At 40.3% G+C, this 25535-nt stretch overlaps 1 protein-coding gene across 4 annotated transcripts in view; it reads right to left on the bottom strand.

Moving 5' to 3' along the window:
• The window catches only part of cacna2d4a (calcium channel, voltage-dependent, alpha 2/delta subunit 4a), a 106723-nt gene that overhangs the window by 10778 nt on the left and 70410 nt on the right, over nucleotides 1-25535 (bottom strand). For all 4 annotated transcript variants that reach the window (XM_085251619.1, XM_085251620.1, XM_085251622.1 and 1 more), the window contains one exon: nucleotides 6031-6092. In XM_085251619.1, the coding sequence (XP_085107745.1) occupies nucleotides 6031-6092 (62 nt within the window). The remainder of the gene's footprint in view (nucleotides 1-6030; nucleotides 6093-25535) is intronic.

Here is a 25535-nt window from a genome sequence, read left to right as displayed (position 1 = left end):
TACCTCTCCGTGTTTCCCCAAGTGTATTTTTATTAGAATTTTCCCAGTTTAGTTTTGTATTGGTTTTCATCCAGCAATAAAGCTGTGTTCTTTTGAGTCTACGTTTTCATCTCCGTGAGTTTGCGTTTGGGTCCTATTCCTGCCTGCACACAGCTGGTTTATGACAAGGGCTTAAAGAGAGTGGCACAAAAAGTGAAACTGTTCAGGGAGTGGCATCTCTCTGGATGAAAAGGACTTGCTGATGTTAGAGGTCAGAGGAGAATGGTCACAATGCTTTAAGTCGATAGGAAGGCAATAGTACCTCCAATAACCGCTGCTGTGGCCAACTAGGCCACAGCAGCAGAAAACCACACTGGGTGCCACTCCTTTTACCTAAGAACAAGAACATTGCTTCATCTCAATTTCTGCTGCGACATTCAGATGGTAGGGTCGGATTTTGATGAAAACAACATGAAACAATGGGTCCATCCTGACATGTATCAATGGTTCAGCTGGGTAGTGTTGGAATGGTCGTACACTAGGGGTATATACACCCCTTTGTACCATCATCTTTTGCCTTGTCTTTATGACTACAATGTGCCCATGTTCTAATGGCTGAAAGCAGCTATTAAGATGTCCCAAATGTCAAATCATTTCAAACTGTTTTCTTGAACATGGCAATGATTTCACTGTACTCAGGTGGTCTCCACAGTGACTGAACCTCAGTCCAGTAGAGCAGCTTTGGGATGTAGTGGGAAAAGACTCTTATTATAGATGTTCATGTGACAAACCTGCAGTAATTATGTGATGTTATATAATATCAATGCCGACTAAAATCTCTTAGGAATGTTTCCAGCACTTTGTTGAATGTGTGCCTTGATAAATCAACACATCCATTTCTAAATGGAAAAGGGCACCTAACCTGAGAGTTCCCTGAGAGCATCTATGTTTATCACTAGTGCTTCCTGTTTCCTGTCCTACGCCAAATAAGAAAGAAAAAAAAGTGGATTTCCATAAATTTTCTGTAGCTGACTCCAAATCAGAGGTAATTAGTAGAACTGCCCACAGTCGCCACAGCAAAAGCAGCATCATTAGTCTCTGGTCTAGTCTGGGTATCTTATCTAATAATGCTCAAAACGTGTGTGTGTGTGTGTGTGTGTGTGTGTGTGTGTGTGTGTGTGTGTTTTACTAAGATTATGAAAAGTGGTGTATTTCTGGAATGAGACAGCAAGCCAAGACAAGATAATTTCTTTCTTCTGCAGGCTGCAGAAAAGGTCATCCATGCTTTTATCGCTATCAGACTAGACTGCTGCAGTTCACTTTACTCAGATCTCAGCATTCAAAACATCAGAAGACTGCAGTTGATTTAAAATGCTGCTACCAGACTTTTGAGGTACTAAGAGAAGTGACCACATTACCCCAACTGCCCTTCACTGGCTACCAGTGAGTTTTAGAATTGCTTTTGAGATTTTACTACTTGTTTTTAAAGCCTTAAATGCTGTAGCTCCTGTCCATGTCTCTTATGTGATAACTCCTGTGCACACCTGCTGCTTGAGATATTCTGGCAGGACTACAGTAATGGTTCCTAATTTGTGGTGCGTCACCAAGAGTGACCGGGACTTTACTTCCCGCCCCCTCAGCTGTGGAACCTGAAGATCTGAGGAATGCTAACTCTGTATCCTCTTTCAGATCTCCTTTTAAAAACGTCCTTTTTTAATGTCCATATCTTAAACGATGATGTTTTTTCAGATTCACTTAAAATATATTCTCGTTTTTTTTCTCAGTAAAATGTTGTCCTGTTTTATTACATTAATTTCATTTTTTATAATCGGGGTCCACATAAGTGGTCCACAGGTGCTTATTCGCTGTCAAAATAAAAGACATGCACCAGATAAGAAGTTGCAACGCGCGTTTGCGTACATATAAAAGGCATAGTTTTTGTCTGCTAGAGTAGGATTTTCACGGCTTATTCTGCACCAGAATATAAGTAATTGCTTAAAGGAGCTTGCTTCTTCGACATCTTTAAGAGTTCTAAACAAATGTCTGTCCTCCTCAAGAAAATCTTATGTACCCAAACGCGCGTTGCAACTTCTTATCTGGTGCACGTCTTTTATTTTGACAGCGAATGCGCACCTGCGGACCACTTATTTGCACCCCTGCATATAATTTCACGGTTATTGAGTAGTGTGATCACAAACACAGAAATAGAATGTAAGTACATAGTTAAAAACAGAGGAAGAGAAACACAGGAGTGTTCTCTATGAGATAAATAGGATGCCAAGGTGTGAATAGCACAAAATCTATCATCTTTTGATTCCCATTACTGTCGCCTCAGAACCCCTCACTAATCATGAATTGCTGTCAGACAAAATATAGCAGCAGTCGGCTGTGAGAGACACATGGAGCCTTATATTATAGGGTTTGCATTGTATTTTTTAATATCATGTATTTTTATGAAAGTCTGTTTTTCAGATTTAATCATTGTAGATATTATAATCTGTCAGCGGAGCAAAGCAATGAGACATATATTACTAGTCATATTTAATCCTTCATTTTTACACTTTCTGTTTCCTGTATTTGCATTTTTCACTGTATCTAACACACACATGACTTTTAAATTCCATGGATGTTATGAGCACAGTAGAGTTTTGTAAAAGGAGCTTCCTATTATGATCCTGACAGACTTCAAAGGGATCTTAGCTCTTGCTTTATTTTTTCCCTAACTATGAAACTCATTTACTAATACATCAGGTTTTAAGATAGACAAGCTCCCACTGTAAGCCACAAAAGGGTGACCCTCACTCATGTGGCTTCTATTGACATGATAATTGTGCACAGTTTCTTGCCTTAATCATTTCTCAAAAACACAAAGCTAAAGCAAATTTTAATCAGTAATTAAGGCAATCCAATTATTAGTTGCCTTTACTTCATATACTGTATGTCTCTCGGAGTAAGCTAATGGTGAAGAAGTGTACAAATGAGAGGGAAAGCAATATAGTTTCTCTTAACACTGACTGTCTGTGCCCCAACACAGAGGATAAATATGACAACCCATTGGTAGCAGTATTTTTAGATAGATAAATAGGTTATAGCTGCCATGTGACTGATTATCTTTCCTGCTGAGACTAAGTCTTTCATTTAGGATTTACAGCAGGTACAGTATCTCCACCCCTCAGGGAGAGTACTTAAAATAGACTATAGAGAAGATTTCATGCACGTTTGCATGGATGGACATGCATAAACATACACAGAAAAAACAAGCCTATAGTGTAAGTACACACACACACAGACGCACAGACACAAACTCTCTAAAATAAAGATCTAGTACATGGCAGCAAGACAAGATGATTATGTAAACTACTTATGGGGGAAAAGAGAGGTTAGAGGAAAGGAGACAGCATGGGAGATAAGAAAGGAATGGATGTAAGAAAAGGGGCACTGCTGATAAGAAATGAAGTGTGGAAAAGTAAGGAGGAAAAAAGAAAAAATACAGATTTAGGAATGACAGTATCAAGTATTCACACAGTAAACAGGAATGACTTTGTGTAAATGCATCATAAATCTAGTGGATAACAACTCTGCTGCACATAATGCTAATGAGTTCATAGCTGATGGATATGGACATAACAACGCACTTGCACACAGATGGCCATGCATATGGTGTCTGCCCAGCACACACACATTACCATTAATAAGCACATATACAGATATAGAATAATATTTTCTTCAATCTTTTCTTCAAAATCCCACCATCACGACACCACAGACACAGAAACACGTGCACACATACACACTCAAAAACCTGGGTCCTGCTGTATTCGGCGATGGAAGCTATCCATCACTTAATGGCTAGCCAGATGCCTTAATGCTTTTTTAACTGCTGTCATTTACAGCCGTGGGACACGACGAGGCCAAGGGCCAAGATATCAAACACCTGCTGCAGGAAGTGTTAGGCCAAATTAAAAAAAAAAGTTTTCCCTAAATAAAATATTTTTCTGAAGGTGTGGAAGAACTCAAAAGGATACTAACCATGCAGCAGAACTACAGGGTGGGCTGTACAAAAGAAAAAGGTGGCACCTAAGGCAGGAGAGATGGTAGGACACACCCACACAGGCAACTTCAGGAGGAGGCCCTGCTAGGCCATAACATTCATATCAGTAATGCTCAACATAATGTGACGAGGAAGCAAGCAATTGACTAACCAAAATAACACAGTACAAGCTTAAGTTCTATACACTTGGTTGTCCCTGGAAACAGCATGGCAGCAGCATACTGCTGAAGGAGAATCAGAGTGAACATAAGATGTAAGAGTGAACTTTTCTTCTAGAAATTGCTGGGGAAAGTGTTTGTTTTGGAAGTTGGGGGCACATAGTCTCTAGAAAAATCAGCTCAGGTGGGGCTCGGGATTTATCCAGAGAAGGGCTGTTTTATTATAAACAAGTCTGTCAGATAAACCTATGTGGAACATCTGAACTGTAAGATGCAGAAAACAAGCAGAAACTACAAAGAAAGGTTATCTCTGATGTTAGCAGAGCTCTGTTTGTTTGCTAACAATCGTAGGTGCTAAGCGTTTGTGGACAGGACTCAGTGAAAATCTATAGGACACAGTTCTGGCAAAGCGCTGACAGTTTGAAACAATCGACCTATATCAATCAGCTGTTCTGATAATGTCTCCCTCTGGCAAATGAAATAAATAAATGCTCCAGGTGGCAACAACCACAGGTATGTGAGGTACAAAATAAGATGCATTTTCAGTATTGGATAATAGTGTAGTTTGCAGGTGACTGTTAAATGTTGGTTGTGTTGGTGTCTATGTCAGCCCCATGACTCCCAGACTGGCACCCAACTGGAGCTTTGCCCAGTGTCATTCGGGCTCCAGCCCCTCAGCGACCTTAAGTTGGATAAGCGGTTAAGAAAGTGGATGAATGAATTCAAGTCTTTGTAACAGCCTGAAAAAGATGACCTTTCACTTTTCAAACAAATTTGGACATAAAGGGATGCTTTATAAAGGCAATGAATAGCTGACCAGATTTAGCCCAGGAAATAACACACTTGGATGTCCCTGCGTCACTCAATCCAGTGCTGATTCTAAAAATCTCTCTTTAGCACACAAGATATGCAATGAAAACAACTCTAATGATGGCATTTATTCTTCCACTCCTATGTTTTAGGCAGGGTTAGCGCTCCTTTAATATTGGTAACAGTGATACAGAACACATTACATTAAGCTTTGGATGAAACAAAGTTTGAATGCTGTAATTACCAACTAATGGAGCAGAAAATGAACCTATAATCACAGGTTAAACTCCTGGAACAGACAGTGTATTCATTACCAACCACGTTTCATGCAGAATATTGATCAGGTTTATATTCACTCACTGCATTTCTCAAACTGGAAAAGCAGCTTAGGATGCAAAGTCCTGATAGGTAAAAAATACTCAGAAATTGCTGCGCTCTTTTCATCTCATTGTAAAACAAAGCTTTCACGACAGCGCTCAGCTAAAATTGAAATTGAAATCTGACAAAATACAAATCTTCTTTTGGATTGCACCAGAAATGGAAAAATGTGCATGCAAAGATATTCACAGTGTTCAACCCAAAGGAAATAAAGTAGGGGATATTGTTTGGAGGAGAGGAATGGAGTTATTATTTACAAGCTGAAGTATGTGCTGTTTTTTCTAAAAGCATCTTCAGTCTTTTACTGGGGGAAAAAAAACAAAGAGAAATAATAAATCTAATAAGGAAAAAAAAAAGAACCAATACTACAGTAATTACAGGGCTTAATTTTCAAACACTACACACTTATATAAGAACTCATAGCACAGTTTTTCACTGAATAATAGAGCTGTGAAAGAATAAAGTTAATAACAGTCAGCGATGTAGCTACAAGTTAGTTTTATTTAAGAGTGCGTCCAAAACTGTCTTGTTCTCTATTCTAACATTCTATTTTTTTTTAGTAAATCTCAGTAACTTCATCTTTCAGCACTTTTACAAAGACTATAAAAAGTTTTATGGAGAGATCTTGCTCTAACAGACACTCTGTGGACCTACCTGCGCTGCAATGCCCCAAAATTTGGATTCAATCACCTCCAGAGTCATCTGGACCCCGATGGCTGTGAGAGAGATAGAAAGTGAGACATCAATCAGGTGCAATAAAACGTCTAATATAACACTGACTGGATAAATAATGCTACAATCACTTCTCTCCGATATGAAGACGGTTGGAAAAAGCAATATTATGATTAAGTAGGCTGATAACAGTTTTATAAGTGGTAGCGGTAACAAAATATCAAGTGAGGCTAGTAGCAACATATAACTTGTATTAGTGATGCTCAAAGACGGCAGTGCTGCAGTAATATTTTCAGTAAGCAGTGATTGCTTCAGCAGCAATAACAGCTCCGTTAGTGGAAAAGGGAGGGGAAACTTTAGTTCTAGCACTTAGGAATAAAGAAAATTAATGAGCCGATTAATGTCTCAGTGAGAGACGACCATCTCTCAGCTCTGAGGCTGGAGGAGTAAAAGAGGACCTTCTGTACAGATCAGCTCTGCCTTCAGAGCTCAACTTATGAAAATCCTTTTACATTAAATGGCCTTCTGAGCCATGTGAACCTCCTATTCTTAGACATCGTGAATGTTTATGTGAGCGCACACGTGTGTGTCTCCGGCCTCTCTCTACAACACAGCACTCACAGCCAGAAAACATTAAACCTAGAATTAGTGCGTATCACTCACGCACTTACACACACACACGGCGGCAAAGTGATTGCTTCTGTCAGCTCAGGGCTGTATGTCTGTCAGCATTTCAGTTAATGCAAAAAGGAACTGTAATTGCATAAGTCCCCAGTGCGCACATACTGTATACACCGACACACATGCAACAAACACACACTCTGCGAGGGAAGATATGGCACTTCATATTAGCATCAAAGACTCAGCGTTTTTCTCCCGGCGAGCTCAGTACAGCTACTTAGGGAAAGCCTTTGCAATGCTCACAATACACAAAACAGATAAACACACACACATGCCTGCACACACACCCCTCCTTACAGAGCCACTGTAGGTACGCGTATTGTAAAGTATGTCAGCATATAACAATAATGCCAAAAAATCAATTAATCATTATTTCTGGGAAAGTGGCCCAGAAAATGTTTTATTTGTTTCTAGGCCACATTCCCGGAAATATTATAAAAGACAAGAAAAAATAAATGCTGTCCTCAGTGGTAGCTGTGGCCCTGTACAAACCAAATACTGCATTTTACACATTTGTATGCATTTGTCTCTCTTCCAGGTAGCCATTGTTTCCCCTCTCTACCATCAGAACTTTAATTAGCATGAAATTAGCGTGAGTTGTGTAATCAGTCAGCGTGAGCATCATGGATGAATTAGCTTCTGTCCGAGCTGCACTGCTGTTCTGCCACGTGGATGTCTCAACCTGGAAGGGCAGATGTGGTCAGCGAACTGAACATATTTCTTTCAATTTTGCTTGTTAAATGCAAATTATGGGATGAATTACAGATGCCCGAGGACCTATGTGTTCTCGTCGAGATCAGGATGTTATGAGGATAATGCTCCCATGTGTTCTGTCCTCAGGTGTGCGTTTTTGTGACTGGAAATGTACTGGGTTTTGTCCAATCTCTTGAAAATCAAGCGTGATGCAGAGTCCCGGCTGTAATCAGCCTGTAATCAGTCAGGTAGACACTAAAAAAATACTAAGCTGATTGGGGAGCTGTTTAAAAAAATATCGGGTAAGTTAAAAAATATTCATAGGTGTTAAAATCTACAGACTAACATAAGTGTGATCTGCTGTGTTTTCTCCTTTGAAGAAAAACTGCCAGAAACTGTCCATTCTCATATCGCCTCTCCCTGCTGGCGCTAGTGACCTTGAAGTGTCTACCTCCACAATAATCTCAGATAAAGTGTTGTAAGGCAATAATAGAGGGCAGCAGTAATCTGCCTTTTGCCTTTCTGAGTTGGAGGCTGATAGGCTAAATCTAATTAAAATCACAACACTGATCCGTGTGTGTGAGTTTCTGAGTGTAAGCGGGAATGGTTGTGTTTTTCACAATGTGTGTGCACAACTTGCAAGTATTCAACACTTGATGTGTGTTTGATTTGCATACAATTGTGTACACAAGGATATGCATGACCCTGCATGGATGGAAGAGAAAATGTGTGTGCGCGCGTGATTGAGTGTGTGGAAGCATATCCTGCACACTCACAAAGTGTGAGGTGCAATTAGCGCAAGCTGCCAATCACTGCGCAGTACACTTCAAACAGGAAATTAATTAATGAAGAAATAAATAAAAAATTTAAGCAACCAAGAGCTGGAGTTAATTGGTTATTATACTGGCGAGACAGAGTCACGAGAGATGGAGGGAGGTGAACTGTGAATGACTGGTAAAAAGACCGAACAAGAAGGAAAACAGGCCAGAAAAAAGGCCTGAATTTACAAGCATCTATTTTATCTCTGAAACATTTATAAAGTACTAGAATTAAGTTTTTATTTGCCTAATGTGACTCATTTTATTGCAATGCAGATAAATGATTGATCTTTGTAAATTTGATGCATATAAACACACAATAAACATAAAAAAACAAGATAATGAAGGTTGCCTCCTATTCAAAACAGAAAGTTTTTTTTTGTGCAAGCAGCTTATTATAATCCATCAGTATTATTAGGTAATCACTGATCACATGTTAGTCTGAGACAGCATCTGTTATTTCACCGAATGACCCCAAACAACATATGTTGTTAACATTACAGTGTTAAAAAGCCCTCTAGTGGGCATTGAAGTTAAGACAAAGGAGAAAAATTGGATAGATTGGTCCTGAAAAGTGCTCACAGGAAGCCTGAGGACATAGGTTGACTTTAATAATGTATTTCTAGTTAAAAAACAAACCAAAAACTATCAGTCATATCAGCAGAAAGGCTGGCTGGAAGACTTGCTAGCCTGGATCACATTTTAATGTTGGAAGTTTGCTGGTATGCTCATTCAGTATAATCATTTTCCTGCTGCACAGTGCAATTTAACACAAGCTGTTATACACATTGGTGTCACATTTGAGCATATCATATTTTGGTAAACAGAGCAGTTCATGTTCATGGCTGCAAGGTGGTCAGTCCTGTGATTACAAATCAAGTCCAAATCATCACCCCTCCACCACCGTGCTTCATAGTTGGTATGAGGTGATTGTGCTGATATAAAAACCAAATGTGTTTGGTTTTCATCATACGTGGTACTGTGCATTATTGACATGGATCTTCATTTTGGTATCGTCTGCCCCAGAAGTGTTGTAATTTGTTCAAATGCAACAATGCAAACTTATCCTATGCTGCCGTGTACTTTTCAGAGCGAAGAAGCTTTCTTCTGGCAAATTTCCAAACAACTTGTTCGGTTTTTGTCTAATTGTTCTGTCATGAACTTTAAGATTTAATATGCACACTGCAGCCTGTAGACTCTAAGATGTACCTCTTGGGTTTTTTGCAATTTCTCTGACTATTGCATTGTTTGACCTTGGGGTGAATTTGCTGAGAAGTCCACTCCAGGAAAAACTCAGTGGTTTCCACTTGTGAATAATTTTCCTCACTGTAGAATGATGGACTTTAAATTGTTTGGAAACAGCCTTATAGCCTTTCCCAGATTGATGGGCACCAACAATTGCTTCTCTAAGATCATTGCTGGTGTCTTTCTTTCTTGGTATTCTGTTAGCACACACCTGAATGCTCCAGCAACCAGCCAAAACGTGTGCTTTTATCATTCAAGTCCATTTGATTAGAAACACCTGAGTGCTATTTACTTATAAATTCAGTTTGAAGCAGTAAGGCCATACTTGGTTTTTCTCATACTGCTTCTGCATTTTGGGTTATTATTTATTTATTTGTTTATTAAATAATAACAGGGTGCAATATGTCATGTGTTGTTCAACTGAGGCTGTAATTTTCCTACATTTTAAGATCAGGTAAGGATAAGATTTAATATGTTCTGTGAAAGTGAAAGAAGACGTATTTTCTTTTTTACACGATTGTATTTTTTGGTAGTCAAATACTGATGGTGGATGTAAAAATCAAACCCTAGTGTCTCAAGTCTTTTGGCGTTGTGCACTTTCCATCCAGAGAAGTCGTGCAGAGAGTGGTAACCGTGCTGCTATTAATAGCTTCCCACTCTCACATATTTGACATTGTTTAACGTGTTTGCGTGAGTGTGTGTTGTATTGAGGTGGCACAGGAGGTCATCTTGTGTTAAATGATCAGTGAGCAGTTAGTGTTGATGGGTCCTTTAGCAAGACCCTGGAGTACAGGCTAAATATATAAGAACACATACACACACTGAGTCGATAAACTGCCATGCTGGCTAAGTCTCTATGCACAGAGTGGACACTGAAAATAAAGCCACTTGTGAAGAGGTCATTTCATTCTTTTTTTTTCTCTTTCACACAAACCTGGAAACACACACACACACACACTTAGAAATGACAGAAAGTTTTGTAATAGATGTGAACAGATATAATACACACAGCAGGGGAAAAGAGAAAAAGGACGAAAGTGAGCACACACAGCGGGCAGACTGAGACAGACAGAGAGCAGGGTGCACAAAGAAGATACCCACTGAAAGGTTGTCAACAGGGCATAGACAAAGTAATCAAAGGAAAGCATTAATTGATGTAATGGAGTCAGGTGACAAAGGTTGAGAGAATGATGGATGGATGAAGAGTGACAAGAGGGAGGGTGGGAAAAGGATAAAGGAATAGACAGAGGAGATGAAAGAGGATGAATTGATTTTTAATAATGTTATGAGCTGAAAACTCTTTTAATTTCAACCGAGCATGGCTTTTAATAATAGAGCTAGGGAGATCACATGGTTGTGCTTGAGCATGCAGCAGTGTGTGTGTGTGTCATTCTTTCACATGTGTGTCTGCATCTATTTGTGTTTGTGTTGTGGAGTACAGACTACAAAAGAATTGGAGGGGCGAGATGTGAAGGATGGGGTGTGTTTGTCTTCAGACCTACAACCCTCTAATTCCACAGAAGTTGGGATGCAAATCTCATAAATCCATATTTAATTCCCAAAAGAAGACAGAAAACTGTGAAAATCTCTTCTCTTAACAACAGTCTGTAAGCATCTGGGAACTGAGGAAAACAGCTGCTGGACTTGTGGGAGAGGAATCCTGTCACATTCTTGTCTGATATAGGATTTTAGCTGCTCAGTTCTGGGACTTATTTGTCTTATTTTGTATTTCATGACGTGCTAAATGTTTTGAGTTGGTGAAAGGTTCAGCTCACAGACTCCTCTACTACAAAGCCATGCTGTTGTAGATGCAGTATGTTGTCTAGTGTTCGCTTGCTGAAATATACAAGGCTTTCTCGAAAAGGGACATTGTCTCAATTGTCTCAAAAACCTGGATATAGTTTTCAGCACTGAAGGTGTCTTTCCAGATGTATAAACTGCCAATTCTATTTACACATATACACACTATTTCATCAGAGAAGAAAAATTTTGAACTAAGCACTAACAATAAACCAAATGGTCCTTGTCCTCTTTAGTCCAGAGAATATAGCATCCATGCTTTCCAAAAAGAAAATCAAGTTTTCATTTGTCTGACCACAGAGCAGTTTCACACTCCATTTTAAATGAGCTTTGGTGAGAAGATCACTGCTTCATACTTTTTCTTTGCATGCATAGATCTTTAACCTGCGTTTGTGGATGGCACGTTGAACTGTGTTCACAGACAGTGATTTCTAGAAGTGTTCCTGAGCCCATGTACTGATTTCCAGACAGAATCATGGCTGATTTTAATGCTGTGCCACCCGAGGCTCAGAAAAATCACAGGCATTCACTATTGAGTTCTAGCCTTATTCCTTGCGCACAAAAATGTCTCCAAGTTCCTACAATCTTTTAATGCTATTATATACTATAAAAGGCGAGCTATTCAAGTTTTTTTTGAGGAAAAATATTCTGAAATTATTTCACAATTTGTAGACACAGTTTTTTGCAGAGTGGGAATCCCCTGCTCATCTCTACTTGAGAAACACTGCCTCTTTTCTGAGCAGTGCCGCTACCATCAAATAAATAACAAGCGAATATTTTTCAGGAAACAGTCAAATGTGTCACTGTAAACATGTGATATAGTTTCTGTTTTCTATTGTGATTAAAATATGGGTTCATGAGATGGAGCTGCACTTAAACAAGATCTCTGCAGTCTCTTTAAATTTAACTAGTATTTTTTTCATTGTACTGGTAATAATAACCTACAGTAATCCATTAATACCTAACATTTCTTGTTAAAGGGTTAAAGGCTGATTCCACCAATGACCTTTTTTTGGTCTTACACCATCCATCTAGCCTAATTTAGCAGGGATCACTGAGAGTTGTATTTTCTGTGTATATAATTGTGCGAGGGTCCGCTGTGCACCAAGTGACATAAAGTTACATCATATGATGGGGAATGGAAGGTTTATTTGGGAATTGTGGCATGGTGAAACAGTAGTTAGCACTGTCACCTCTCACCAATTAGCTTCTTGGTTTAAAGCCGTGCTGGGGCCTTTCTGTGTCGAGTTTGTATGTGTATGTGTGTGTTTTCCTTCCCTCAATCCAAAGCAATCAACTTAGACTACTTGGTGATTCTGAAATGACCACAAATATGAGGTACATAAAATGCCTGAAGCAACAAGAATAAAGTGCTGTATCAATGCAAGGTTAAATGTAGCTTGTAGCCTAAAGTGTCATGGTCCGATCCCTGAGCAGTTATGGACTTGTTATATTATATGTATTTTTGGTGTTGCTGCCCCTCTTGCCATGCTTGTAGATATGAGTGTTTTTGGGTGTGTGTATGGATGCAGGTGTGTCTTAACACTTGTTTACAGGCGCCTTCAGGCCTGGTGGGTGTGGCCCTGCTAGGGGACTGGCCACACCCGAAGCCACACACCTGCTGCTGATCAGGGCTTGTCGGAGGAGCTACTTAGGAGAGTCTTGGAGCTCCCACCGACACAGGATCACTGAGTTAGACTCCCAAGTCAGTGTGTGTTAGTCCAGGAAGGACAGATCGTGTTTGCCCGCAGGGGTCAGTGTCTAACGGCTGCTTCCATTGTTTTCCTGCAGGAGGAGCGTGGAGAGGAAGGACAGCACGCACAGGGTGTGCAGAGTCACGACAGCGGGGATAACGAACGCGGACGCCACTGGAAGACACACACGGGAGTCTTGGGGAGCACGGGGATTAATTGTGCATCAATATTTACCACACTGTAAATAAATGCACTGTTGTTATTCAGAGCTCCGCGCCTGGGTCCTCATTCCTCACTTCCCCACGGTTGGCCATCGCCGACCGTGACATTAAAGCCCTTTGATCAGTCAGTAAGACTAGAAAAAATATAAAAAATATCAAAATTTTCTTGTCTTAATGAACACTTTCCTCTCTCAGTTTATAAACCACAATTTTAATTTGTGACAATTGTATAGCAGTTTCATTTTTGCACTTTAGAGCCTTATTTACCTTGAATTCACACATTTTCACCTTAGTCCTGTGATACAGTGGTAAGCTATCAAAGGCGTAACCTGTGTAGCCGTCGCATTGAAATGTAATTATTATGTGATTGCAATGTTCAAAATTTGGTGTTTAATCTGGATTCATGTTGTGTTGTCGCCACCTACTGGTGGGCCTGAGTGTGGCGCTTTGTGGTGCGCATGCTTTGGGGTGAGGCTCAATTAAGCGCACGTGTCACCAGAGACTGAAGGCTCGAGCCAGAAAGAGAATGCTAGCCTGTGCAAAGGGTGGAAATATAGACGATATGGACTACAATTGCTCATGAATGTTCAGTAGAAAGGCGCACACGGTATGTTGGTGCATTTACTTTGTGTGTATGTTTTATTTGAGTTGTAATTTTTGTTCTGCTGATGTAATATCCGTGTTTTTCATTGATCATTTCACCATAGTTTTTCACGGTGTTTGCTGGTGAAAAGAAGATTAAAATACTGGCTGAACATCAGTTGGAGCATGGCCCTTTATTCTACTTCGAACATGAAAAACCTTCAGGAGCAGTTACAGTGAAAAACGTGGCCTGTTATGGAGCAAGCAGCCAGAGCCCTGCACGCCATTCTTCCAAGACGGCAGCCCACGTGGAAGAGTAGACTGTGAGTTCTTACATCAGCGAAACGTTTGAACTGCATAAAGAGATCTAAGAAAAGGCCAAAAAGAAAATTGTATGGTGTAGATATTGTACATTTGTTCATTTATTGAAAGTTTATTACTGTGCTGTTTGGTATTTAAGGTAGTGTACTCTGGGTAAGTTTCCTTTTATTGTTCTAAGTTGTTGGTTCAAAACATTGTAATGGAGCAGAGTACACAAGAAACTCATATCCTTGAGCAAATACTTATAGCCTTAGAAGTTGAAAAGGCACAGTTAGAAAAGAAATTAGAAACTGAACTTGAAGATGCAGAAAGAGAAGAAGTTGAAGCACGCATAGGAGAAATTTATGGAGACCTTGAAATACACAAAATAGGGCTGCCTCAGCCATCATCTAAACCTGACGCAGAGGTGAGACGGACAGACCGTCAAAGGCAACTAACAGAAAAAATGCGTGAGTTTAAACAGACAGAGATAACAAGCAAAGAAAGAAAGTTTATGTCAACATATTTAAACTTTAAGGCAGAAATTCAGCTCACTAGGTCCAAACTTAAAGAAGAATGTTCTAAAGCAGAATTAGCTGAAATGATCAAGTCAGTAGAAAAATGTGAGTTAGACCTACAGCAAGATTATGTGGCTTTACGTGCACTGACTACACCATCTCAAGATATGAGAAGAAAGATGGATAGCTGTACTTCAGTTTCTGCTGAGATGATGATACTTCTGAAAAGGCGTTACGCAGATGTTGACAAAGAGTTTGATGCAGGAGCTGTAAAAGAATCACTCCTTCAGTTACTCCAAAGAGAAGGTGCAGAATCAATTTATGGCTCAACTGTGTCTAGAGCTGGAAGAAATAGCCAGCACAGCCATAGTCAGCAAGGAAGTCATGTATCTGCAAGGAAAGCAGAGGCAGCAGCACGACTGGCATCAAAGCAAGCTGAAATAAACAGAGAAATGGAAATATCTGCCCGGAGAAAGGAGATATTAGCTCAACAAGAGCAATTGAAAATGTTGGAAAATCAAAGAGATCTTGAGGTCATTCAGGCAGAATACAATGTATATGCTGAAGAGGAATCAAAAATGAATGCTGAAATAAGAAATTGTGAAGTAAGGAGTACTTTGTCTTTCAGCCAGCTTCCTAAACCACTTAGCAGTCCCCCATGCACCCAAGTTCCTCAGAGCACTGCACCTCCTCACTCTGAAGGTAAATTCATCCTGACCTCACAAAGTGTTCACGCCCCTCACTATGATACTCAAGTGGTGCCAAAAGAAAGTGAGCTCTCTCTGGTGCAGGCATTAAAAGAGTCCTTAGTAATGTCTAGACTCCCAGTGCCAGAGCCGTTTACATTTACAGGAGACCCACTTAAATTTGTTGAGTGGAGCACTTGCTTTAAGGCGCTTATCGAGACTAGCTGCACAGATTCAGCCCATAAGCTGTTCTACTTGAAGAAGTACATTGGTGGAGAAGCTCTCTGTGTTTTAGAAGGGACATTTTATCGAAGTGACGAGGAAGCTTACAAACAAGCTTGGGATGCTCTGAACAAACGCTATGGACACCCATTTGTAGTTCAAAGAGCCTTTAGGGGAAAACTAAGCCGTTGGCCAAAGATTGGTCCAAAGGAGTCACTTAAATTGAGAGAGTTTAGTGATTTCCCCATTTCTTGTAAGAATGCTATGCCTCACGTCCAAGGCCTCAAGGTTTTAGATGATTGTGAAGAAAATCAAAAAATATTGCTGAAACTTCCTGACTGGGCCACAACCCGCTGGAATCGTTATGTCACAAAATTACTGGATGAAGAAAAGGCATATCCAGGGTTTGCAGAATTTGCAGACTTTGTGGCTGAAGAGGCGCGTATAGCATGTAATCCAGTTTCTTCTCTGTTTGCCTTAAAAAACACATTTGAAAAACCTGAGAAAGAACAAAAACGTCTGAAGGCCAGTGTCCTGGTGACATCAGCAAATGGGTCTAAAGATGTGAAGAACACAACTACAGCTCAGAGCAACAGAAAATCAAAACCCAACCCTTCCTCAACTCAGAACAAACGGCAACTTGAATGTATCTGCTGCAAGCAAAATCATTTTATCTATAAATGTGCAAAGTTTACAGCAATGCCGCTTGAAGAAAAGAAACAGTTTATTAGGGACAACAATATGTGCTTTGCTTGTCTGCGAGTCGGCCACATTTCCAAAAACTGTCGACAGAGAGCAACATGTAATGTCTGCAGACGAAGCCACCCTTCTCCTCTCCATGAAGATCCTCCACTGGGAAATGAACCTGAACCACCATCAGAAGAGGAGAATGCAGCCACCGTATCGTGCAGTGTGAGAGTGGGCAACAATGATTGCACTTCAATGATCGTTCCAGTGTGGCTTTCTTCATCAGCGAAGAATCAAGAGACATTGGTTTATGCTCTGCTAGACACCCAAAGCAGCAACACATTTATTGACCAAGATATTTGTGAAAAGATACAGGCAAGCAGGGAACCAGTGAAGCTAAGGCTGACAACAATGACTGACAGGTGTTCGATTGTACCTAGTCAAAGAGTGGATGGACTGAGGGTAAGAGGGTACAACTCAGAAAAGTACATTGACTTGCCACCAACCTACACTCAAGAGTACATTCCATTGGAGAAACACACTATTCCAACTCGAGAGACAGCAAAAAAGTGGCCCCATCTACTTAGCATTGCAAATGAAATGCCAGATCTCTTGGACTGTCCTATAGCTCTTCTCATCGGTTACGACTGTGCAAGAGCGCTAAAGCCAAGGGAAGTCATACCAGGAAAGGATTATGATCCCTATGCAATAAAAACAGACTTAGGGTGGAGTATTGTGGGAGCCATTAAGCCATGGAAAAGTTCAATGGGAGCAGCAGGGATCTGTCATCGTGTCACAGTAAAGGAGCTGCCATCTGTCACGCCTGCTTCTGTGATTAAAGCACTTGAAAATGACTTTCTGGACACAAACCATAAAGAAGGGAGTGTATCTCAAGAGGACATTCAGTTTCTAGAGATGCTGAATGAGAACATTCACTACAATGAGGAAGGCCATTTAGAAATGCCTCTGCCTTTTAGAGAACGCCCACAGCTTCCAAATAACAAGCAGCTTGCAATGTTTCGCTTGAAACGTTTAAAAGGAAAAATGGATAAGAACCCAAAGTACAAAGAAGACTACATCAAGTTCATGAATAGTGTCTTTAAAGATGGTGATGCAGAGGAAGCAGATGGCACATCAGGTAGTAACACACATGGTACATTCCGCACCATGGCGTGTATCATCCCAGGAAGCCAGAGAAAATTCGAGTTGTTTTCGACTGCTCTGCTAAACACGAAGGCATCTCTTTAAATGACCACCTACTCACAGGCCCAGACTTGATTAATGCTCTGGCAGGGGTTTTGTGCAGATTTCGAGAGCATCAAATAGCAATTATGTGTGATGTGGAAAAAATGTTTCATCGCTTCCATGTCAACCCAGAGGATCGAGACTTCTTAAGGTTTCTGTGGTGGAAGGACGGGAATACAGATACTGAGCCTAAGGAGTATCGCATGCGAGTGCACATTTTTGGAGCGGCATCATCACCGGGATGTGCTAACTATGGCATGAAGTATCTCGCCAGGGAACAAAAAAAGGACTACCCGCTGGCAGCCAGATTCATTCACAAAAACTTTTATGTGGATGACGGGCTAATCAGCATTGATTCAGTCAGGGAAGCCAAGCAGCTGGTCTGTGAAGCACAAGAGGTCTGTGCAAAAGGGAAACTGCGCTTGCACAAATTTGCACGCAACAACAAGGAGGTCATGAGCATTATCCCAGAAACAGAACGAGCCAGCAAGACCAAAGATGTAAACCTGAACTACTCTGTAATTCAAATGCAAAGTGTGCTGGGAGTAAAGTGGAACATAGAGGCTGACGTGTTCTCATTCACTGTAGCCCTCAAAGAAAGGCCAGCCACACGCCGAGGAATTCTAGCAACAGTTGCTAGTGTGTATGACCCGTTAGGTTTTCTCTCACCCTACATTTTGACAGGAAAACAAGTACTCCAGGAAATGTGCAAACGCGGAGTGGGATGGGATGATCCTATTCCTCCGGCACTAGAGACCAAATGGAAAGCATGGCTCGGTGACTTGGAGAATCTAAAAAGGATTGAAATACCAAGATGCCTTGTTCCTGAGAACTTCGGCAAGGTCAAAAAAATTGAGCTGCATCATTTTTCGGATGCCAGCAGCAGTGGCTATGGACAATGTTCATACATCAGGATTGTTGCTGATAAGAACGTGCATTGTGCACTGGTCATGGGTAAAGCCAGAGTGACACCCACAAGAATAATCACTATCCCACGCCTTGAGCTCACTGCAGCTGCAGTTTCTGCAGCTGTAAGTAACTTCCTCAGGTCAGAGCTCAAGCGGAAAATTGACGAGGAGTTTTTCTGGACAGATTCTAAAGTGACGCTTGGATACATAAAAAATGATGCTCGTCGCTTTCATGTCTTTGTGGCAAATCGAGTTCAGAAAATAAGAGACTCTACTGATCCGAAGCAATGGTTTTACATTGAATCTGATCAAAATCCAGCTGATCACGCGTCTAGGGGCCTCAAGGTGGCAGATCTGCTAAGCTCGAATTGGCTCACTGGACCTAAATTCCTATGGGAAAGGGAAATTGTCACAAACCAACATTCCCCTGATCTTCTTGTTGGGGACCCAGAAGTAAAGGTCCTGAAAACAAATGCCCTTGAAGAAAACAGCTTTCTTGAGAGGTTCTCAAGATTTTCCAATTGGGATACAGCTCTTAACGTTGTGGCAAGAATTAAAAGACTTGCAAGGAGAGATAACTCAGGACCCATTAGTGTAAAAGAAAGACAAATGGCTGCTTTTGTACTCCTCCAGGCAGCACAGAGGGAAGCCTTTAAAGAAGAGCTCAAATGGTTCAGTCAAAACTCAGCTGGACTACCAAAAACTCATAAAATGTATCAACTTGATCCTATTTTGGTAGACAACCTGCTTAGGGTTGGAGGAAGGTTGAGAAAATCCTCAGCATCATTTGCATTGAATCATCCAGTAATCCTTCCAAAGGAAGGCATTGTCACACAACTCGTTCTTGACCACTGTCACAAGAAAACGCAACACCAAGGCCGAGGCCAAACTCTGAACAAACTCAGGGAAAGTGGCTATTGGATCATAGGTGGCAGTAAGGTAGTGGCCAAATACATTAAAGGGTGTGTCAATTGTAGAAAAGTGCGTGGGCCAGCTGAAGAACAACGCATGGCTGACTTGCCATTTGACAGAGTGGATCCTTCGCCCCCATTCACCTACACTGGAGTTGATGTTTTCGGTCCCTTCTACACGAAACAAGGTCGAAAGGAATGGAAGAGGTATGGCCTATTGTTTACATGTTTAAGCTCGAGAGCCGCGCACATTGAGATGTTGGAGGATCTCTCCACTGACGCATTTATAAACGCTTTAAGATGCTTCATAGCAATCAGAGGCACAGTCAGACAGATTCGTTCTGACCAAGGGACAAATTTTGTCGGAGCTAAGAACGAGTTCAAGAAGGGTCTGTTGGAATTAGACAAGGAGATGATTTCTACTTATCTAGCTAAAAACCAGTGTGACTTTCAAATGAATGTTCCTGAAGCTAGTCACAGAGGAGGCATTTGGGAACGACAGATCCGCACTGTTAGGAATGTCATGAGTTCTGTCCTAGCCCAAGCCACAGGGAGGTTGGATGACACCTCATTGAGAACTTTCTTCTATGAGGCCATGTCAATTTTGAACCATCGTCCACTCACTACTGATACAATCAACGACCCCAACAGTGCTGAGCCTTTGACGCCTAATCATTTGCTCACAATGAAAGAGTCTGTGCCACTTCCGCCTCCTGGTAGATTTGTAAGAGAAGCTTTGTACGCCAGGAAGAGGTGGCGGAGGGTGCAATATTTAACAGAGTTGTTCTGGAGCAGGTGGCGCAAGGAATACCTAACCAGCATTAGTTTAAGACAACGATGGCATACTCCTAAACAAAATGTACAGGTTGGAGATGTAGTGATTTTAAAGGAGGACAATATTCCAAGAAATTAGTGGAAATTGGCAAGGGTGGTTGAAGCCAATGAAGATGATGATGGTTTAGTGCGGACGGTTAAGATCCAAATAGGGCAAAAGGATCTGGGAAAGAAAGGTGAACGTTTGAAACAAGTCTCTTTTCTTGAGAGACCAGTTCAGAAACTAGTGGTACTAGTTAAAGGGTCTAAACTACAGTGAAGTAGTACAAGGGTTAAGAACACAAACATAATATGTGATCTATAAGTTTATTTAAGAAGTGTTTTTTTTGTAACATAAGTTGATGTTTGATTGTCAATTTATTAAAAATTACAGGATTTAATTTTGTTTAACACATGTAAATAGAAATCCTTTGTAATTTTGGTGGCAGTGTAGCCGTCGCATTGAAATGTAATTATTATGTGATTGCAATGTTCAAAATTTGGTGTTTAATCTGGATTCATGTTGTGTTGTCGCCACCTACTGGTGGGCCTGAGTGTGGCGCTTTGTGGTGCGCATGCTTTGGGGTGAGGCTCAATTAAGCGCACGTGTCACCAGAGACTGAAGGCTCGAGCCAGAAAGAGAATGCTAGCCTGTGCAAAGGGTGGAAATATAGACGATATGGACTACAATTGCTCATGAATGTTCAGTAGAAAGGCGCACATGGTATGTTGGTGCATTTACTTTGTGTGTATGTTTTATTTGAGTTGTAATTTTTGTTCTGCTGATGTAATATCCGTGTTTTTCATTGATCATTTCACCATAGTTTTTCACGGTGTTTGCTGGTGAAAAGAAGATTAAAATACTGGCTGAACATCAGTTGGAGCATGGCCCTTTATTCTACTTCGAACATGAAAAACCTTCAGGAGCAGTTACAACCTGCCTCTTTCATAGTAACTGCTAGGATAGACTTCAACCTGCCTAACACACTGTAATGGATAAGTACTTAAGAAAATGGATGGATGAATGATGACATCATTTATTTCATCATCATCATTGGACTGTGAGAGGAAGCTGTAGTATCCAGAGGAATGAGAGAATGATGCTTAAGTACATTTAGTAGCAAAAAAGTTCAGTAGATTATTTAGATAAATACTTCTTCTATTAATGCATGAATTGTCTCAGCATTGATCAATATACCAGCTTAATTTAGCTTTCACATTTGTTCTGGGCTTTGCTTTTCTATTCTTAAAATATCTCATTAACACAATGAAATGAATTAATGTAAGATGCAAAAATATCATCATTAATTTTGGCTAGTACAAAAAAAAGCACGTTTTAACTATGCTACCAGCAAAAGTTAATTTCTGACCCTAAGTTCATGTGACTGATCACCCAGAAAAGCCCAGCGAACTCATTAGAACTTGTTTTTATTGCTGTGTTTGAATTCTTCCAGTTCATGACCTATTTAAACCGCTTCCTCAAAACCCATTTATGGGCATGCTGAAGGTTCAACAGTTAATATCTGCATAACATTACCTATCTTGTTTGAAGTCTTAAGAGTAAGTGTTCTTTATTAAAATTGAATTTGTAAAACAAGATTACTGTTTATCCGAACAAATGTCAAAGACTTATCATGTCTTTTGCTTTAGTGCCTCACTGTTTCGTAGTGTCTTGTACATGCACATAAACACAATCAGTGTTGCATGAACACAAACACACACGCCAACGCTGACAAAGAGGAAGGCAAAGCAACACAAACACGCACACAGATTACAGCCTTCCCACTTAGAAATGGCATTCGTATTCTCTGTCCCTCTGTCTCCTTCACAAACACACAAACACATAATTACAGTTTTTATCCACAAATGTCAAACATTCATCAGTAAGATGGAACAGAATGAGAGGCATTTCAGTTTTTTTCAGCCCCTTTTCTTCTCTTTTCTTTGTATCCACTTTAAAATGTGATAAGTTATGCCTTTGCCTTAATCACTTGCTGTTGCATATTAATAGGCTTAAGCTTAGTCTATTTGCACAAACTAAGGCACTTCAAGATGACAAACAGCATTAAAACTCAATAATGAGAGGAACGGTGCATGAATACGAAATAAAACATGAAAATAAGGAAAGGCCAAAAGGGATTTTATGATGATTTGAGTGAAATAATTAGCTAATTAGCTGCTGATGAAATCTTAAAAAAAGACCAGGATGTTTTAGGGCAGCATATTCAATACAAAAAAAGTCTTGGTCAGTATTTGAATTAACTACACATGCATGCATTGAAGGCCTAATGCGATATAGTGAGACAAAACACTGGCCTTAGTAAGGTAAACTATGAGAAAACACTGGGAGGCCATCATTCCCTTTTATTTTGAAATGTTACTGGAAATTGTGCTGTCTGGATTGGGTCTAAAAAGCCTAAAAATCTGTTTTCTCTCCTGCTGTTATCCTCCCATAATTGTTATTTTGGCTGTTGGCCCAGTACACAGAGAGACAGTAACTATGTAAAAAAGTTGACTGAGCTCAATACTGCTACTATATACATTTCAATTAAGTCTATTTTACGTCTGTAGATACAGTAGATGAATGACTCTTTGTAAAAGTCGTGTTTAAGAGAGACCTGATCTTACCATGTTTGGGAGCTGCAGCACATTTTCTGCAGGTGGATGAGGGCATCCTTTATCTGACTAATATATCCATTCCCACATACTTTTTCAAGGTTTCACAACCCTGACAAAAATAACAATCACTCCACATGCTTCACACTGAATAACCTTTCAACCGAAAGACCAAAAATTACTGTTTGTGTTTCCCTAAAGCAGCAATGTTCACCAAAGCCTTGGCAGATACCATGACTTTCTGATGGAGAGTGCTCAATAAAGTGATGTTGCCAGGCAACAAACTTTGTTCCAGCAAGGAAAAATGAGCAAATTGTGCTTGACTGCTGAGCGGTAAAAAAAAAGAAAGAAGTTTAGTAATAGTTGATTATAACGATTAATATGAAAAGAAATCCTAGCTGTCTGAACACACAAACAAGACACACACACGTAGCAAAGAAAGCCATTCATAAAACCATTCAAAACAGACTCAGGCTGATAAATACAAAGAAAGCTAAGTGCACCCACACCCACACACTCAACTACACACATACACAACCTAAAACAAAGACACACATCCTTTTGACCTACTGATTGGCGGTTTCACCTGACCTATGATCCTTAAGCTTTTTGCAGTTAAGTTACAGTTGGTTTTGTGGCAGCAATTGCCAAGAGAGACTTAAGAACACACACGCACACGCGCATGCATGCACATACACACAGACACACCTCTCTACTAATGCTCGCTAACCTCAGAGGAGTTGCTAGAGGCTGCACTGACATCATGTTACCAAAGCAACAGGCAGAGAATGGGGATTGGATGAAAGGATGATGACTCAACCTCCCTTCCTTGTTTTCCTCCTCTCTCTTACCATAATCTCTCATTTTCTCTCTGAAACTGTCTCTTACTTTGTCAACTTTTTGAAAGTCAAGGATGCAAAAAGAGTCACATGCATGGGCAGGGGGGACATTGTAGGTTTTTTTCAATTTTTCAAAAGAGTGGAATGCTGGCACGTGCCAGTGTGGGATAACTAGCTTTGAATTATTCACACAAGACACACAAATGCCCACACAAAGCCACGAATTGAACATATTAAAAACAGGACACATTCTTGTGAAACTTATTGACATATTGGAATAACTGACTAGCGCTGCTGTCATAACCCTTAAATCTTAAAGCTGATGGGTAAGAAGCGTGTTAAATGAAGGACCCGGTTTGATAGAAATGGAAATAAATGATGTTGACACAAGCTATATGTGTGTGGACCTTCTAAGCTGGCGCAGCCCACCTTAAGTTAACCTAGTTTCACAGCCTTCTTAAACGAGCCTGTTGGAGGCACACTCACTAAATCATTCATAGAGGAGAGGCTCAGAAAAAACATGTTTATGTGTGAGAGAGAAAGAAGGAGCAAAGGCGAACTGCTGTGCTCTTTCTTGTGGTCTGTATGTTTACATGGTAGTTTGTGTTCAGAACAGTGCTTTTTCTTTGCTACATATCCAAAAGGAATTAAAGTCATGACATTTCGGGCCATTAATCAAGTCTGGAATTCAATTACCTACTCAATCTTTTATAACGTGAAAGGAGAAGACCTTGGTACTGGATGTGCGTCTTTTCATATGTAATGGCCCCTCTTTTATTACCTGACTAAACTAGTTGTTTTTACTCTTCAATTCTAATGCAAATAATGCTTCTTTACCTTATACTGAGCCTCAGTGAAGCCCTTTTAGTTCATCTACTGTCTGAAACCACCCAGTTTTGCCTCATTTTCCTTTAAGCCAGCTTTCATCTGATGGATAGTCCCTTTTAAGCAGAGGATTTGAACAGCATGTGCGTTTACTGCTTGAGGTGAGCGTTTTAGGGATTTCTCTGCTCTTTGACTGAGCTTTGAGTGAGCTGTTGGCTCACACGGATTACTATTCATATGCTGACCTCATTATTTCAAGCTCCATATTAACATGTACATGTACACATATATATGTATATGTGTATATGGCACCAATTAAGGAAAAAAGCATGAAAAACATCATCTGTAAAGTTTAGTTTTTTTTAATAAAACCAAAACAATAAGGAGGCTGATATTTGTTACACTGATTTATTACTACTTTGGACAAAGCCAGGACTGCTATCATCCTGATTACAGCTCTCTGTTCAGCAAACACATGAGTAACAAGTTATGGGCTTTTGCTGTAGTTTTCTGAATTGTCAGCTTCAAAACATGACAACATTTTAAGACGGCAAGGCCTCCGTCCCCTCTAGCTGTCCCGAGGTTTTAATGAATATGAAAAATGCTGTGAACCATGATGTTGTCATCATATCTCAAGCCAATTGAGATATTGGGTTGAGATATTGGAAATTTTGGTTCAGAGCACTACATAGCACCTTCCATGGCCATCATGACAACACCAAATTCAGAAAGATTTTTTTAGATGAATAGTTTTAGTCCTTCAAGTTGCATACAAGAAACTTAAAGGATGGCCAAGATAGTGTTCAAGGAAGCTGGACCAATTTACCCCTGGTAAGAAGTATGTTTTTTTCAACCCTTCCTTTTTCTACTTCCATGTTTCCTCTTGTGATTTCCGCCTTCTGCCTCTAATGTCTGTTTCCATCTGTCTCTAAGAAGACAGATGGGGCCTCTCCCCTCTTTATCTCTCAACTATCCCTCTCTTTTATCCCATATCTGTTTTTCTGTCTTATTGCTTTTATCTTTCTCTCTTCTTGCTTCACACTTTGTTATTGTCTTGCTCTCTTCATTTCATCTTTTTTCCAAAGTCCACATTCCTCTTGTTCTCCTTCCCTCACCACCATCTCCTCTATGCCCATCGCCACTCACTCTAACCCTCGTGCTCTCCTCTAGGAAATCCCTCTCT

The sequence above is a fragment of the Mchenga conophoros genome, linkage group LG17 (genome assembly GCF_057382185.1).
Source record: "Mchenga conophoros isolate Kocher_MC1m ecotype Shallow Benthic linkage group LG17, M_conophoros_male_GT1.1, whole genome shotgun sequence".
Classification (NCBI taxonomy): Eukaryota; Metazoa; Chordata; class Actinopteri; order Cichliformes; family Cichlidae; genus Mchenga; species Mchenga conophoros.
Note: the sequence above shows the minus strand (reverse complement) of the source record. Positions and strands in the feature narration are given on the sequence as shown.